This window comes from Saimiri boliviensis, chromosome 12, assembly GCF_048565385.1.
Source record: "Saimiri boliviensis isolate mSaiBol1 chromosome 12, mSaiBol1.pri, whole genome shotgun sequence".
Taxonomy (NCBI): domain Eukaryota; kingdom Metazoa; phylum Chordata; class Mammalia; order Primates; family Cebidae; genus Saimiri; species Saimiri boliviensis.
The window spans coordinates 11747890-11765534 of record NC_133460.1 but is presented as its reverse complement, the minus strand read 5'-3'; the positions used below and the strand labels follow the sequence as shown (position 1 = coordinate 11765534).

General features: G+C 50.0%; 1 protein-coding gene across 8 annotated transcripts in view; it reads right to left on the bottom strand.

Moving 5' to 3' along the window:
• Nucleotides 1-17645, bottom strand: part of NPRL3 (NPR3 like, GATOR1 complex subunit) — a 62573-nt gene that overhangs the window by 7760 nt on the left and 37168 nt on the right. For all 8 annotated transcript variants that reach the window (XM_074381845.1, XM_074381846.1, XM_003928339.4 and 5 more), the window contains 2 exons: nucleotides 7970-8107; nucleotides 6349-6505 (listed from right to left, as the gene is read on the bottom strand). In XM_074381845.1, the coding sequence (XP_074237946.1) occupies nucleotides 6349-6505; nucleotides 7970-8107 (295 nt within the window). The remainder of the gene's footprint in view (nucleotides 1-6348; nucleotides 6506-7969; nucleotides 8108-17645) is intronic.

Genomic DNA, 17645 nt, shown 5'->3' with positions numbered 1-17645 from the left:
TTTTTTTGAGACTGAGTCTTGCTCTGTCGCCCAGGCTGGAGTGCAATGGCGCAATTTCAGCTCACTGCAGCCTCTGCCTCCCAGATTCAAGCAATTCTCCTGCCTCAGCCTCCTGAGTAGCCAGGATTACAGGCTTGTGCCACCGTGCCCGGCTAATTTTTGTTTTAGTAGAGACAAGGTTTCACCATGTTGGTCAGGCTGGTCTTGAACTCCCGACCTGAAGAGATCCACCTGCCTTGGCCTCCCAAAGTGCTGGGATTGCAGGCGAGAGCCATCGCACCCGGCCACAATGGCCTTTTATTTTTTTTGAGACAGAGTCTTGCTGTTTCACCAGGCACCAGTGCAGTGGAGTGGAGTGCAGTGGAGTGGAGTGCAGTGGAGTGGAGTGCAGTGGTGCAATCTCAGCTCCCTGTAACCTCCGCCTACCGGCTTCAAGTAATTCTCCTGCCTCAGCCTCCCGAGTAGCTGGGACTACAGGCACGTGCCACATGCCCAACTAATTTTTGTATTTTAGCAGAGAGAGGGTTTCACTATGTTGGGCAGGATGGTCTTGATCTCTTGACCTTGTGATCTGCCTGCCTCGGCCTCCCAAAGCACTGGGATTGCAGGCGTGAGCCCCATGCCTGGCCTGCAATGGCCTTTTTATCACTGCTCCCTGTGCTGTTTGGTGCCACCGTTTCCCCATCCTGAGCTGACTTGACTCCCACTGAAGAATAGTGGTCTCAGGCCATCAGCATGGGAATGTCTGGGGTGCTGGGAACACAGGGTTAGCCCAGCTGGGCAGGAGGGCTTAGCTGGATGTCCTGGCAGAGGCACAGCCCTCCCAAAACACCCTAAAACCCCAGTGTGGCCTTGGCCCAATGATGGGTGTGGAGTCACTCAGCATGCTATCCCTGCAAACCCAAAGGCCCCAGGCCTGCCCGCATGTGCCCTACCTCCTAGCTTTGCTCTTGTGGATGCCTGAACACCAGGACACACAGACAAACACACCTAAAACCCCTTCCAGAGGAAACCTCAGGCCTGAGGTCTGAGAGCACAACACCACAGCCCTCATGAAACAGTACGTGAAATCCTGAGCACCCCACTTCTGCCTCTGCATCACCCCAGGATACCACTCCCCCCTCTTGGCAGGTAGCCAGCCCTCTGTGGAGGCGAGTCACCCCTGCCTGGACATAGTGTTGCCCTGCTGCTGAGGACACATATACTCAGAAAACAGGGCCTCCAGACTGAGAGCAGTGGCTCATGCCTATAATCCAGCACTTTGGGAGGCCAAGGCAGGACGACTGCTTGAACCTAGCATTCAAGAGCAGCCTGGGCAATATAGTGAGACCCTCATCTCTACCAAAATTGTCTTTTGTTTTTTTGAGATGGAGTCTTGCCTTGTTGCCCAGGTTAGAGTGCAGTGGCATGATCTCAGCTCACTGCAACCTCTGCCTCCAGGGTTCAAGTGACTCTCCTGCCTCATCCTCTTGAGTAGCTGGGATTACAGGAGTCTGCAGCCACGCTCAGCTAATCTTTTTTTTTTTTTTTTTTTTTTGAGACAGAGTGTCGCTCTTGTTACCCAGGCTGGAGTGCAATGGCACGATCTCGGCTCACCGCAACCTCCGCCTCCTGGGTTCAGGCAATTCTCCTGCCTCAGCCTCCTGAGTAGCTGGGACTACAGGCATGCGCCACCATGCCCAGCTAATTTTTTGTATTTTTAGTAGAGACGGGGTTTCACCACGTTGACCAGGATGGTCTTGATCTCTCGACCTCGTGATCCACCCGCCTCGGCCTCCCAAAGTGCTGGGATTACAGGCTTGAGCCACCGCGCCCGGCCTAATCTTTTTTTTTTTTTTTTTTTTTTTTTGAGACGGAGTTTTGCTCTTGTTACCCAGGCTGGAGTGCAATGGCGCGATCTTGGCTCACCGCAACCTCCGCCTCCTGGGTTCAGGCAATTCTCCTGCCTCAGCCTCCTGAGTAGCTGGGATTACAGGCACGCGCCACCATGCCCAGCTAATTTTTTGTATTTTTAGTAGAGACGAGGTTTCACCATGTTGACCAGGATGGTCTCGACCTCTTGACCTCGTGATCCACCCGCCTCGGCCTCCCAAAGTGCTGAGATTACAGGCTTGAGCCACCGCACCCGGCCCTCAGCTAATCTTCTGTATTTTTAGTAGAGATGTGGTTTCACCATGTTGGCCAGGCTGGTCTTGAACTCGTGACCTCAGGTGATCCACCCACCTCGGCTTCCCAAAGTGCTGGGATTACAAGCATGAGCCACTGCACCCGGCCCCCAATTTTTTTCTAAATTATCCTGGCATTGCAGCACGTGCCTGTGGCCCCAGCTACTTGGAGGCTGAGACAGGAGGACTGCTTGAACCTGGAAGGTGGAGGTTGCAGTGAGCCAAGATTGTGCAAGTGGTGCCTCTAATGGCACTGCCAACCCTGACGTGGCAGGTTTCAGTTCCATCACTGCCCTATTCCTTCGTCCCACGTACCACTGGCCTCTGTTCTCTCACGAAGACACACCCGCTTTCCCCCAGCTCTGCCCAGCATAGTGGTCTCCACCTTCTGCCTCTCCAAGATGCTGTCAATCCTGGGATCGAAAGTCCAAAATCAATACTTCAAGGCTGGAATCAAGCTACCAGCAGGACCATGCTCCCTCTGGAAGCTCTCGAAGAGATTCGTCCTGCCTCTCCAAACTGCCAGCAGGACCATGCTCCCTCTGGAAGCTCTCGAAGAGATTCATCTTGCCTCTACAAACTGCCACATCACTCCACTCTGCCCCTGCGGGCACATCGCTGCTGCTGCTTCCTCAGCTCCTCTGCTTCCCTCTTAGAAGGGCCTTAGGGATTACACTTAGGGCTCAACAGGATAATCTTCCTATCTCAAGATCTTAAACTTAGCAACATCTCTAAAGTCTCACGAGTTCACATTCATAAGTTTTGAGGATTAGGATATATGATATGTCTGTGGAGCCATTATTCAGCTGACCACAACTAATGTGAAGCATGATCCTAATTTTTGTATTACGAAATAAAATTTTGGATGGACGGACAGACAGATGGACAGGATAGACAGACAGATAGATAGATGGAATAAAACAGACAGATAGACAGATAGAAAGAAAGAAAAAAAACCTGGAGGGATCTAAGTTACCTGTGCAATATGGGATTGTGGGATTTGTGTAGTATTTGAAGTTTTTTTTTTTTTTTTTTTTTTTTTTTTTTTTTGAGACAGAGTTTCACTCTTGTTACCCAGGCTGGAGTGCAATGGCGCGATCTCGGCTCACTGCAACCTCCGCCTCCTGGGTTCAGGCAATTCTCCTGCCTCAGCCTCCTGAGTAGCTGGGATTACAGGCATGCGCCACCATGCCCAGCTAATTTTTTTGTATTTTTAGTAGAGACGGGGTTTCACCTTGTTGACCAGGATGGTCTCGATCTCTCGACTTCGTGATCCACCCGCCTCGGCCTCCCAAAGTGCTGGGATTACAGGCTTGAGCCACCGCGCCCGGCTGAAGTTTTTTAACATGAATTTTATCGTGACAAAACCAACATTTACTTATAGATTCTCTCTGGATTGATAAAATTTTAATTTTATGAGACTGGGTCTTGCTCTGTTACCCAGGCTGGAGTGTGCGATCATAACTCACTGCAGCCTCAAAATACCAGGGCTCAAGTGCTCCTCCCACCTCAGCCTCCTAAGTAGCTGGGACCACGGGCACATGGCACCATGCCAGACTAATTATGGAATTTGTTGTAGTGACAGGGTCTTCCTATGTTGTCCAGGCTGGTTGTAACCTCTTGGAATTAGGCAATCCTCCTACCTCATCCTCCCAAAGTGCTGGGATTATAGGCATGTGTCACTGCACCTAGCCACAGGAGGGACTTTAAACCATCTGGTGACATTCACACCTGAGGCAGATGCTTCCCAGGGGGCCATCTCCAGGAAACCCAGAGACCCACCAGGGCTGGGCCCCAGGGGCTTCCACACCACCACACCAGCCGCAAGCCCTGCTGACCTGTAACAGGGATAGCAGGGAAGGGGTATACACAGAAGGAAACAATAACAAACAGCCTTCCCCAGTCAAGGCCCAGGCAGGGAAGTGAAGGGGACATCAAAGGGACATCAAAGCTTCATCCAAGGAGACTCTCTGACAGCAAGGGTGAGAGGCACAGTGTCTAGCACAAACTCCTGCCAGACAGCCTCAGGAGAGACCAGGCACAGCTCCTTTCAAAAGCTCAACACAGGACCTGTGAACAGCCACAGGCATTTACCATGTGGCCAGTGCTCATCAGGACATGGAGGGTCACTGACTCCCTCGCTCTGCAGGGGTGTATGGAGCACTAAGTTCATTTAAAATTCTGTGTCTTGGCCAGGTACAATGGTTCACACCTGTAATCTCAGCACTTTGGGAGGCCAAGGTGGGTGGATCACCTGAGGTTAGGAGTTCGAGACCAGCCTAACCAACATGGAGAAACCCCATCTCTACCAAAAATATAAAAAATTAGCCAGGTGTGGTGGCTCATGCCTGTAATCCCAGCTACTTCGGAGGCTGAGGTAGGAGAATCACAAACCTGGGAGGCAGAGGTTGCAGTGAGCCAAGATTGCACCATTGCACTCCAGCCTGGGCAACAAGAGTGAAACTCTGTCTCAAAAAAACAAAACAAAAAAAATTCTGTGTCTCTTGGATGCTGTGAATTCTGTGTCTCCTGGATGCTATGAAGGTAAGCAGGACATGGTCTTTACTGGGTCCTGTCCAGCCCATGAAACCCAAAGACACAGCTGGGCATGGTAGCTTATGCCTGTAATCCCAGCACCTAAGGAGACTGAGGTGTGATGATGATGATTGCTTGAACCCAGGAGTTTGACGCCAGCCAGGGCAACATACGGAGACCCCGTCTCTACCAAAAAAAAAAAAAAAAAAAAAAAAGTAGCCAGGTGCATACTGTAGTCCCAGCTACTTGGGACAATGCTTAAGCCTGGGTGAACTATGATGGCACCACTGCATGCCAGCCTGGGAGACAGAGCAAGGCCCTGTCTCAGAAAAGAAAAAAGAAATACAAAGGCACAATGTGGTAAGTACTTTCACAGAGGATGGATAAAGGATCCTGGGATACACAGGAGGGAGAGAGTCTCCCTCTCAAAGACAGAATCTAAAAAGGCTGCTTTCAGGGAAACGTGACCTGAGAGGCCTTGTTGGACAAGTTCCTGTAATGTGCTAAGAAGCAAAGACCTGCTTCACAGGCCAAAAGAACATGCCTCTCGCCTGTGTTCCTCAGCAGCCCGCCTGGGGTTTCCTGTGCCAGGCCTCTGCTGCCCCCTGGTGACTATGCTGTGCACACCAGACGAGGGCGCCACCCACATGGCTAGCAGACAGCTGACCCCATGGCCTGTTGGCCACCCATCAGCAGCCCGTTTCTCATTTCTCCCTGTTCTTTTTTCCTTTTTCTTTGGAAACAGAGTCGCCCAGGCTGGAGTGCAGTGGCACGATCTCAGCTTACTGCAATCTCTGCCTCCCAGGCTCAAGTAACCCTCCCACCTCATACTCCAAAGTAGCTGGGACTTCAAACATGCACCCCCATGCCCAGCTAGTATTTTTGTATTTTTTCTAGAGATGGGATTTTGCCATGTTGCCCAGGCTGGTCTCAAACTCCTGGGCTCAAGCGCTCCGCCTGCCTTGGCCTCCTTAAATGCCGGGATGACGGGCATGAGCCACCATGCCCAGCCATCCCTGTGCTTTTCCTCCCATATTCAACCCACACTCCAACCAGATCCAGAGACAAGGCTGAGGGGCCCTCCACCTATTCAGAGAGGGCAGCATTCTGCAAGGGACAGGCCCATAAGCATGTGGCTCAGCAAGGAAGTGGCATAGCAAGGAAGTGCCATCTTGCACAGAGTGCACAGGTCAACACGTGCACATAATGGGGGTAAGGCTACCAGGTTAGGTCTTTGTTCTGCACATGGGAGGGCCCTGTGTCCAAGCTTCCTGCCCTCAGTTCCTTGTTCATGCCCCATTGTGAGACCCCCACGACCCTACCCGCTCCTGCCCTGCCCACACCCTAGCTCTGGAGTCTCAACCTCCAGGACTAGGAGCACCCCAGTCCTTTCTCTTAGAGACTCACCTTACCTCCCTCAGACAGAGGAAGCAGTCAGTCCCATGGTTCACAAAGCAAGCCCTGAACCCAGGTATGACTCAGAGGCCAAAAACTCCAGCCATCTCAGGAACTGGCACCACCCCATGGTGGACAGTGCTGCGCTCTCAGCTGGACGGAGCCCCTGTGGATGCAGCGTGGTAGGCGGCCCAGCTTTCCTGATGCCCCAGCACCTGCCACATGCCACCCATCCAGGCCCCCAGAGCTATACCTGCAGCAAGGCCAGGTCCGCATCCTGGGCTAGCTGCTGCAGGTTCTTCACAGCAGATGTGGTCTTGATCACCCGCACTAGGGCAGGGGAACAGTCGATAGGAAGCTCACTCAGCAAGGACTTCTCGTCACTGAGCAGCAGCAGGGCATGGTACGGGCTGAAAAACAGTGACCTGTCATGGAACACACAAAGTGCAGGGTCCCCTGCACAGGTATGCACTTGAGACACAGATGTGCAGCTGGAGCCCCCCAGCCCTCAACTGCAGAGAGAAGAGCCAAGAGAGTGATCGAACAGAAGGGCAGTGGTGTGTTCGAAGGCCTTCACAAAATCTACCTAGGACTGGCCGGGCACAGTGGCTCATGTCTGAAATCCCAGCACTTTGGCAGGCTAAGGTATGTGGGTCACCTGAGGTCAGGATATCAAGACCACTCTGGCCAACATGGTGAAACACCATCTCTACTAAAAATACAAAAATTATCCAAATGTGGTTGCACCCACCTGGCATTCTAGCTACTTGGGAGGCTGAGGCAGGAGAATCCCTTGAGCCTGGGAGGCAGAGGCTGCAGTGAGGTGAGACTGCACCACTGCACTCCAGCCTGGGCAACAGAGCAAGACTCCATCTCAAAAAAAAAAAAAAAAAAAGAGAAAGAAAATCAATCAAATTAAGAAAGTACACTTTGGGAGGCCAAGACGGGTGGACCACCTGAGGTAAGGAATTTAAGACCGGCCAGGACAACACAGTGAAACCCCATCTCTACTAAAAACACAAAAGAATTAGTCAGGCCTGGCAGTGGGCACCTGTAATCGCAGCTACTCAGGAGGCTGAGGCAGGAGAATCACTTAAACCCAGGAGGCGGAGGTTACAGTGAGCTGGGATCACACCACTGCACTCCAGACTGGGCGATAAGATCGAAACTCCGGCCGGGCACGGTGGCTCAAGCCTGTAATCCCAGCACTTTGGGAGGCCGAGGCGGGTGGATCACGAGGTCAAGAGATCGAGACCATCCTGGTCAACATGATGAAACCCCGTCTCTACTAAAAATACAAAAAAAATTAGCTGGGCATGGTGGTGCGTGCCTGTAATCCCAGCTACTCAGGAGGCTGAGGCAGGAGAATTGCCTGAACCCAGGAGGCGGAGGTTGCGGTGAGCCGAGATCGTGCCATTGCACTCCAGCCTGGGTAACAAGAGTGAAACTCCGTCTCAAAAAAAAAAAAAAAAAAAAAAGATCGAAACTTTGTTTCATTAAAAGAGAAAGTAACTGAGATTCCACAAGTGCTGACTGAAATGCAGAAGGCTGGGGCAGAAGCAACACCATCAAGATGAAGTCCCTCCAGCCATTTAGCCTCCCCCAGGACACTCAGCCCCATATCCAGGCTACCCAGGCCAGGCCTGAGGTGGTGCCAGCAGGGCCCAGGAGAAACCTGGAACTGGTCATTTCTAGACACAAGTGGACACAAAACTATGTGTTTTGACTTCTATAAACAGCAGAGCCCCACCCGCCAGCTTCCGCAGCAGGAAGAGGAAAGAGAATTTGGGCAACCAAGTGAATGGTAAAATCTCAGGCAGACGCTAACGGGAAGGGCCTTGACAGCAAGTGAGCACATGGAGCTGGGCACTTACCGGATGGCTTTCAGGCTCCGTTCGATGGCCTCTGGGGGGATCAGGCTGGAGGCCGCATAGTGGATCTTGTGGGGCAGGCAGAAGCTCACTTCCAGCCAGCTGTTGATGTGAAGCCGAACCACGCCCGATGTGCACAGGCTGCAGAGAGTGGGTGCTGTTACCATGGACACTGTCCACTGATTCACACAAACTTCCCAACCATGTGCACAGATCAGAAAACATCCTGCGCTACAGTGCTGATTCCCCTGCTTAGAGGAAACTGCGGGTGGAGACCTGGGCAAGACAGCATCTCTTAAAATCTCATTATGTTTAAGAAAAGAAAATATGGCCAGGTGTGGTGGCTTATGCCTGCAATCCCAACACTTTGAGAGGCCAAAGTGGGAGGATCACTCAAGAGCCCAGGAGTTCAAGACCACCCCGGGCATAGTGAGACACACCCCCGACCTTTTTTTCTGAGACATAATCTTGCTCTGTCACCCAGGCTGGAGTGGAGTGCAGTGGCATGATCTTGACTCATGGCAACCGCCGCTTCCTGGCTTCAAGCAATTCTCCTGCTCAGCCTCCCAAGTAGCTGGGATTATAGGTGCCTGCCACTGCGCCACCTAATTTTTGTATTTTTAGTAGAGACAGGATTTCACCATCTTAGTCAGGCTGGTCTCAAACTCCTGACCTCATGATCCACCTGCCTCAGCCTCCCAAAGTGCTGGGATTACAGGTATGAGCCACTGTGCCCAGTGAGACCTACTTGAAAGGCCATCCTGGCCAACATGGTGAAATCTGGTCTCTACTAAAAATATAAAAATTAGCCAGGCATGGTGGTGTGTGCCTGTAGTCCCAGCTACTCGGGAGGCTGAGGCAGGAGAATTGTTTGAATCTGGGAGGCGGAGGTTGCAACGTGAGCCAAGATCACACCACTGCATTCCAGCCTGAAGACAGAGTGAGACTCTGCCTTAAACAAAAAAAAAAAAAAAAGAGAGAGAGAGAGATCCAAGATGGCTGATCACTAGCAGCTCGGGATTGTAGCTCCCAGTGAAAACACAAAGAACAAGAGGACGCCACACCTTCACATGAATTCTTGTTGCTCACGCACCAGGAGATTCCCAGCGGAGGAGCCCCACGGGTCACCAGCGCGACTCTTGTGACCGGCGAGGCGGTATTGCTGGCGCCTTAGAGCGTCGGTTCTTGGTGCAGAGTCAGAAAAGCACCATCAATCTTAACGCCGCTGATTGAGTCGGCGCAGTGGGTTGCTCAGATTTCGGCGCTGAGAATCAATAAGTTGGACGTCCACTCAGAAACCCAATTACAAAGACGGTAATTATAAAGACCACAGATGGATAAATCTACAACGAAAGGAAGAAAACAGCCAAAAAAGGCTGAGAATACCCAAGATCAGAACGCCTCTCCCTTAGCAGGGGATCCCAGTTCCTCATCAGCAACGAAACAAGGCTTGATGGAGAACGAGTGTGTTCCAATTACAGAAGCAGGCTTCAAAAGGTGGATAATAAGAAACTTCTGTGAATTAAAAGAACTTGTTCTAACCCAATCCAAAGAAACTAAGAACTTTGAAAAAAGGTTTGACGAAATGTCAACAAGAGTATAAAATTTAGAGAGGAAAATAAGTGAATTGATGGAGCTGAAAAACACAATACGAGAACTACGTGAAGTATGCACAAGTTTTAACAGCCGAATTGATCAAGCAGAAGAAAGGATTTCAGAGGTCGAAGACCAACTCAATGAAATAAAACTAGAAGACAAGATTAGATAAAAAAAGGATAAAAAGGAACGAGCAAAGTCTCCAAGAAATATGGGACTATGTGAAAAGACCTAATCTACGCTTGATAGGTATACCTGAATGTGACGAAGAGAATGAATCCAAGCTGGAAAATACACTTCAGGATATTATTCAGGAAAATTTTCCCAACTTAGTAAGGCAGGATAATATTCAACTCCAGGTAATACAGCTAACACCACAAAGATATTCCTCAAGAAGAGCAACTCCAAGGCACATAATCGTCAGATTCACCAGGGTTGAAATGAAGGAGAAAATACTAAGGGCAGCCAGAGAGAAAGGTCAGGTTACCCACAAAGGGAAGCCTATCAGACTTACAGCAGATCTCTCAGCAGAAACCCTACAAGCCAGAAGAGAGTGGGGACCAATATTCAACATCCTTAAAGAAAAGAACTTTCAACCAAGAATTTCACATCCAGCCAAACTAAGCTTCACAAGTGAAGGAAAAATAAAGTTTTTTGTGAACAAGCAAGCACTCAGAGATTTCATCACCACCAGGCCTGCTTTACAAGAGCTTCTGAAAGAACCACTGCACATAGAAAGGAACAAACAGTATCAGCCTTTCTAAAAAATACCAAAAAGTAAAGAACATCAATATAATGAAGAATTTACATCAACTAATGGACAAAATAGCCAGCTAATATTAAATGGCAGTATTAAACTCACATATATCATTATTAATTCTAAATTTAAATTGACTAAATTCCCCAATTCAAAGACAGACAGGCAATTTGGACAAAAAACTAAAACCCATCGGTATGCTGCATCCAGAATCATCTCACATTCAAGGATACACAAAGACTCAAAACAAGGGATGGAGAAAGATTTACCAACCAAACAGAGAGCAAAAATAAATAAATAAAAAGCAGAAGTTACAATTTTTGCCTCTGATAAAATAGTCTTTAAAGCAACAAAGATCAAAAGAAGCAAAGAAGGACATTATATAATGATAAAAGAATCAATGCAACAACAAGAAGAGTTAAAGATCCTAAATGTATACGCACCCAATACAGGAATACCCAGACATACAAGACTTATACAGAGACTTAGACTCCCACACAATAATAGTGGGAGACTTCAACATTAATATTAGACAGATCAATGCGACAGAAAATTAACAACGATATCCAGGACTTGAACTCAGATCTGGAACAAGTAAACGTAATTAACATTTATAGAACTCTCCACTTTACACAAAATATACACTCTTATCAGTACCACATCATATCAACTTAGAAGTTTAAAAGAAAAAAAAAAAAAAATGCCGGGTGTGGTGGCGGCTCAAGCCTGTAATCCCAGCACTTTGGGAGGCTGAGGCGGGTGGATCATGAGGTCGAGAGATCGAGACCATCCTGGTCAACATGGTGAAACCCAGTCTCTACTAAAAACACAAAAAATTAGCTGGGCATGGTGACGTGTGCCTGTAGTCCCAGCTACTCAGGAGGCTGAGGCAGGAGAATTGCCTGAACTCAGGAGGCGGAGGTTGCAGTGAGCTGAGATCGCACCATTACACTCCAGCCTGGGTAACAACAGCGAAACTCCGTCTCCAAAAAAAAAAAAAAAAGGGGCCGGGCGCGGTGGCTCAAGCCTGTAATCCCAGCACTTTGGGAGGCCGAGGCGGGTGGATCACGAGGTCGAGAGATCGAGACCATCCCGGTCAACATGGTGAAACCCCATCTCTACTAAAAATACAAAAAATTAGCTGGGCATGGTGGCGTGTGCCTGTAATCCCAGCTACTCAGGAGGCTGAGGCAGGAGAATTGCCTGAACCCAGGAGGCGGAGGTTGCGGTGAGCCGAGATCGCGCCATTGCACTCCAGCCTGGGTAACAAGAGCGAAACTCCGTCTCAAAAAAAAAAAAAGGATTGCTCGTGTTCAGGATTTTGAGGAGGTCAAGAATGCAGTGAGCCATGACTGCACCACTGCACTTCAGCTAAGTGACAGAGCAAGACCCTGTCTCCAAAAACAAAACTAAATGAAAAAACAAGAAAAAGAGAAAGAAAAGAAAAGAAAATATGCTTAAAAAAAAAAATGTGTTAGGAATACATGCAAAAAAAAAAAAATCAGCTGGGGCTGGGCGTGGTGGCTCCTGTCATCCAGGCACTTTGGGAGGCCAACACAGGCAGACCATGAGGTCAGGAGTTCAAGACCAGCCTAACCAATATGGCGAAACCCGTCTCTACTAAAAATACAAAATAAGCCAGGCGTAGTGGCACATGCCTGTAATTTCAGCTACTCTGCTGAGGCAAGAGAATTGCTTTGAAGTTGGATGGCAGAGGTTGCAGTGAGCCGAGATCATGCCATTGCATTCCAGTCTGGGAGACAGAGCGAGACTCCATCTCAAAAAAAAAAAAAAAAAAGCCGGGTGCGGTGGCTCACACCTATAATCCTCGCACTTTGAGAGGCCAAGGTAGGTGGATCACCACCTGAGGTCAGGAGTTTGAGACTAGCCTGACCAACATGGTGAAACCCTGTCTCTACTAAAAATACAAAAATTAGCCGGGCGTGGTGGCAGGCAACTGTAATCCCAGACACTTGGGAGGCTGAGGCAGGAGAATGGCTTAAACCCAGGAGGTGGAGATTGCAGTGAGCTGAGATCACACCATTGCACTTCAGCCTGGACAAGAGCAGAAACTCCATCTCCAAAAAAAAAAAAAAAAAGGCTGGGCACAGTGGCTCACACTTGGGAGGCCGAGGTGGGTGGATCACTTGAAGTCAGGAGTTCAACACTAGCCCAGCCAACGTGGCAAAACCCCATTTCTCCTAAAAATACAAAATATGATTCACGTCTGTAATCCCAGCACTTTAGGAGTCCAAAGCGGTTGGATCACAAGGTCAAGAGATAGACAGCATCCTGATCAACATGGTGAAACCGTGTCTCTACTAAAAAATACAAAAATTAGCTGGTGGTACTAGCTTGTAGTCCCAGCTATTTGGGAGACTGAGGGGAAGAGTCACCTGAACCGGGAGGCAGAGGTTGCAGTGCGCCAAAATTGTGCCACTGCACTCCAGCCTAGTGTCAGAGCAAGACCTTGTCTCAAAAAAAAAGAAATTAGCCAGGTATGGTGGTGTGCATCTGTAATCCCAGCTACTCAGGAGGCTGAGGCACAAGAATCCCTTGAACCCAGGAGGTGGACGTTGCAGTAAGCTAGATCATGCCACTGTACTCCAGCCTGGGCAACAGGGCAAGACTCTGTCACAAAAAAAAAAAAAAAAAGAAGAAGAAAAAGAAAAGAAAGGGCCGGGCGCGGTGGCTCAAACCTGTAATCCCAGCACTTTGGGAGGTCGAGGCGGGTGGATCACAAGGTCAAGAGATCGAGACCATCCTGGTCAACAAGGTGAAACCCCGTCTCTACTAAAAATACAAAAATTAGCTGGGCATGGTGGCGCGTGCCTGTAATCCCAGCTACTCAGGAGGCTGAGGCAGGAGAATTGCCTGAACCCAGGAGGCAGAGTTTGCGGTGAGCTGAGATCGCATCATTGCACTCCAGCCTGGGTAACAAGAGCAAAACTCCATCTCAAAAAAAAAAAAAAAAAAAAAAAAAAAAGAGAGATTGAGACCATCCTGGTCAACATGGTGAAACCCCGTCTCTACCAAAAATACAAAAAAATCAGCTGGGCACGGTGGTGCGTGCCTGTAATCCCAGCTACTCGGGAGGCTGAGGCAGGAGAATTGCCTGAACCCAGGAGGCGGAGGTTGCGGTGAGCCGAGATCGCGCCATTGCACTCCAACCTGGGTAACAAGAGCAAAACTCCGTCTCAAAAAAAAAAAAAAAAAGAAAGAAAAAAAAATCTATTTCTGGCCAGCCCTGGAATCTATAGTCCGACCAGACTGCTGGGGCTTGAGAAAAGCCCTAGGTCTGTCCTGGAGGCTCAGTGCAATAGAGACACTCTAACTCAGGCCCCTGCCCTTCCAGACCCCTGGCAGACAAGACATCCCACACCCGGAGTACATCCTCCCTGTTAAGGGCCTGCCCTGCACACCTGATGAAGACTAGTCACAGGTGCACAGCCAGGCAGAGCAGTGCCTGTCTCAGAAGGAGAGAAGGGCAGGGAAGGAGTGCCAAGTCCTCCCAGAACATGGGGAGAAGCACACAGTGCCCACCTCCCTGCACTCTGCAGATACTCACAGCACCCCAGTTGCAGTGTGTGTGGACAACAAGTGGTCACCACAAGCCAACCCCAGCACTTCACTACCATGGAAAACCTTTCACTCCACGTTACCTCAGTAACTGCAACTTAATTCTCTCAGGTCTCAAACCTCTTGCTCAGGCCAAACATAGCAACACCATCCCAGATTCCTTATTTCTTTCACATCCCGCTTCAAACCATCAGCAAATCCCATCTGCTTCACCTGCAACGATGTCCAAAATCCAGGCCTTCTCAGCATCGCCAGGCCCGAGCCACCCAGAGCACTGACCCCTCTGTCTACCTCCTCCCCATGTCCCACCTGGGCAGTCCCAGCCATGGCCCTGCAACACCCACGTTGCTCTGACCTCACTTCCTGTGCCCACTCAGGTCCAGATGTGCTCAGGACCCTGGCATTTGCCCTTGGCCATGAACTCTCTGCAGACACCCCAAGGCTCCTTTACTCCATCAGTCTCCATTCAAATATCACATTCTCAGTGAAGTATCCCTGACCCCAGCCCCACTGGCACTCCAACTCCTTACCTGCTGCCTAATGCCGTCTCCCCAGCCAGAACTCACTCTTGAGGAGGAAGGCTTGTGGGTTTCATTCTCTGTTCTCTACACGTTGTAAAATGTGTCAGGCACATGGGGCGAGGCTGCATTTCCTGAACGAAGCCAAGGGACACACTGTCCTTTCTGTGTGTACTATCTGTCCTAGGAAGCCCTGCCCCAAGAACAGGCTACACAGTGCAGATGCAGCCCCCATGTCATCCCCTGGGGGAACCACACAAAACGAGGAAGGAGCTTTCAGCAGAAGCTTCTGAAACTCCCTGATGGACAAGCCAGCACCCCCAACCGGCTCCTCCGCTCACCACAAAGCCCCCTTGCTAAGAGCCAACTGCACTTACTCTGTGACACAGAGGAGACGTAACTGCTCAAGCAAAGCTATCTGTGGCTGGTCTTCACTGCATCCCCGGGGCTCCAAGCACCAGCGGTGGGACCTCCACCTACTTTGTTAAGGCCTGGCCACATCGAGTGGCCAGCACCTTCCTTGTGTCCTGCACAGGGAACACAGCCTGTAAAGCCTCATGATGACACCAGTTCTAAAACAGGAGCAAAATGCACCAAGTTCTTCTCCAAACCGCCCATTTCTACAGCACCTCCCCCATCACATTTCCCCTGTTCGATGTCCCATCGCCCAGGAGAGCAGCCAAGTGGGGTTTTTCCCATCACCCCCTGACCCTATTCTGCTATTCTCAGCTCCCAGTTGGCAGGAGAGGTCAACACGCCCCCATCCAGCTAAGTCTAGGAGGCGTGGCCAGACTTCTGCCTGCCCCAGGCCAGAAGGTACAAAGGGCCCCTCACACATCTCTCAGAACACATCAATATGGGGTGCTGAGAGAATACGGTGATGAGAGGCAGCCCCAAGGCCCTAAGGTCCCACAGAAGGGCACCCCACTCAGCTTCCTCCAGAACTAAGTGCTGACCAAGTATGTCTGAGCAGACAGAGGTTCCCAGAACCTTGCCTACTTGGTCTTTGCAAGGTGAAAAACTCATCAAACCTGAGAACTGTCCCAGCCTCTAAGGAATTAAAGATCACATCCGGAGAGATTAGTCCAGGGTACCCAGGTTAGTTACTCAACTTGAGTGAGCAATAGTTAGGATCTTGGTATCCGTATGCAACAGGGAAGAAAGGGCAGGCAAGAGGTGGCCCCATGCACTGTGCTGTCACCATCTGGGTCAGAAAGGTAGGCCACTGGAAATAAAAGCCCTTTTTTTTCTTTTTTTTTTGAGACAGGATCTCACTGTTGCCCACCGTCTAGGCCAGGTGTCCCCAAACTTTTTACTCAGGGGGCCAGTTCACTGTCCCTCAGACCGTTGGAGGGCTGCCACATACTGTGCTCCTCTCACCGACCACCAATGAAAGAGGTGCCCCTTCCTGAAGTGCGGCGGGGGGCCGGATAAATGGCCTCAGGGGGCCGCATGCAGCCCACGGGCCGTAGTTTGGGGAAGCCTGGTCTAGGCTCACTGTAGCCTCAATCTCTCAGGCTCAAAGCCTCCTGAGTAGCTGGGACTACAGATATGCACCACCACGCTCGGGTCTTTTTTTTTTTTTTTTTTTTTTTTTGGTAGAAATGGGGTCGTGTTATATTGCCCAGGCTGGTCTCAAACTCCTGGGCTCAAGTGATCCTCTCACCTCGGCTTTTCAAAGTGCTGGGATTACAGGCGTAAGCCACCGCACCCATCCAAGGCCTTTCTGTTTCTGTGCTATTTAGGATGCGGCTCAAGTTGCTGCTGGGACATCACAGAATCAGAATACTGAGGCTCCTATCGTTTCAAATGTAGCTGTCTTTGCTTCACCTAGGAGCACAGTGAGGCCTTATGCTCAGTGACAACAACCACCCAACGTGCTGTGGCTTTCAGCACCAGTTTCGGTACTTGGAGTGCAGCAAGGAGGAAAACAACTTGACTGCTCTGCACGTTGTGGGCTTTACTCAGCAGCATCAAGAAAGATACATAATTGGCCAGACGTGGTGCCTCATGCCTGTAATTCCAACACTCTGGGATCCAAGGCAGGCGGATCACTTGAGGTCAGGAGTTCGGGACCAGCCTGGCCAACATGGTGAAAGTTCATCTCTACTAAAAATACAAAAATTTCCTGAACATAGTGGCACATGCCTATAATCCCAGCAACTTGGGACGCTGAGTCAGGAGAATCGCTTGAACCTGGAAGGTGGAGGTTGCAGTGATCCGAGATCATGTCATTGCACTCCAGCCTGGAGTGCAACGATAAAGCAAGACCCTGTCTCAAAAAAAAATGAAATTAATATTTGAAAAAAGAAAGGCACATAATTGTAAGCAAATTGTATGGAGCATTAGAAACTGGAGAGAGTTTTAGGAAAAGGAACAGGGAACAAACCTCATGGAAAGCCAGGAATGTGCCAGCTATGGGTGTGAGAGAAATGAGAGCAGGAGGGAGAACATATTAAGGGTCTTTTTTTTTTTTTTTTTTTTTTTTTTTTGAGATGGATTTTCACTCTTGTTACCCAGGCTGGAGTGCAATGGCGCGATCTCGGCTCACCGCAACCTCCGCCTCCTGGGTTCAGGCAATTCTCCTGCCTCAGCCTCCTGAGTTGCTGGGATTACAGGCACATGCCACCATGCCCAGCTAATTTTTTGTATTTTTAGTAGAGACAGGGTTTCACCATGTTGACCAGGATGGTCTCCATCTCTTGACCTCGTGATCCACCTGCCTCGGCCTCCCAAAGTGCTGGGATTACAGGCTTGAGCCACCGCACCCGGCTTTTTTTTTTTTTTTAATTAGGGTGAGAGGGAAGGAATGGGGCGGGAGAAAAACACGTTGGTAGTAAATCACATCAAGGTTCTTATAGTGTCTTCCCCACTTGGTTGTATCTGCTGCCCTCACCAGGTCTTCTGTCCTCAGAGCCGCAGTCATGCGGTCTGGCTTGTACACTGGCATGGGGCCCTCTCCTCTGACAGAGATGCGCTACGTTGCTTCCTCTAATTTCCATGTGAACTCTACTCCATTTTCCGAAGCATCTGCTCACCCACCTGCTGTTTTCTCCCTCACAGCACTGCACTGAGGCCGGTGCTTCTTTATTAACTAACCCAGCTCCCTGGAGCGGTGACAATTGCTGCAACCAGGAGTTTCCCAAGGGCCATGGGCAGACCTGGGCAAATTCCCTGAACACGTCAGAGGGATGGCTGCACTGAAAATGTGCCAGCCCAACCTCTAGCC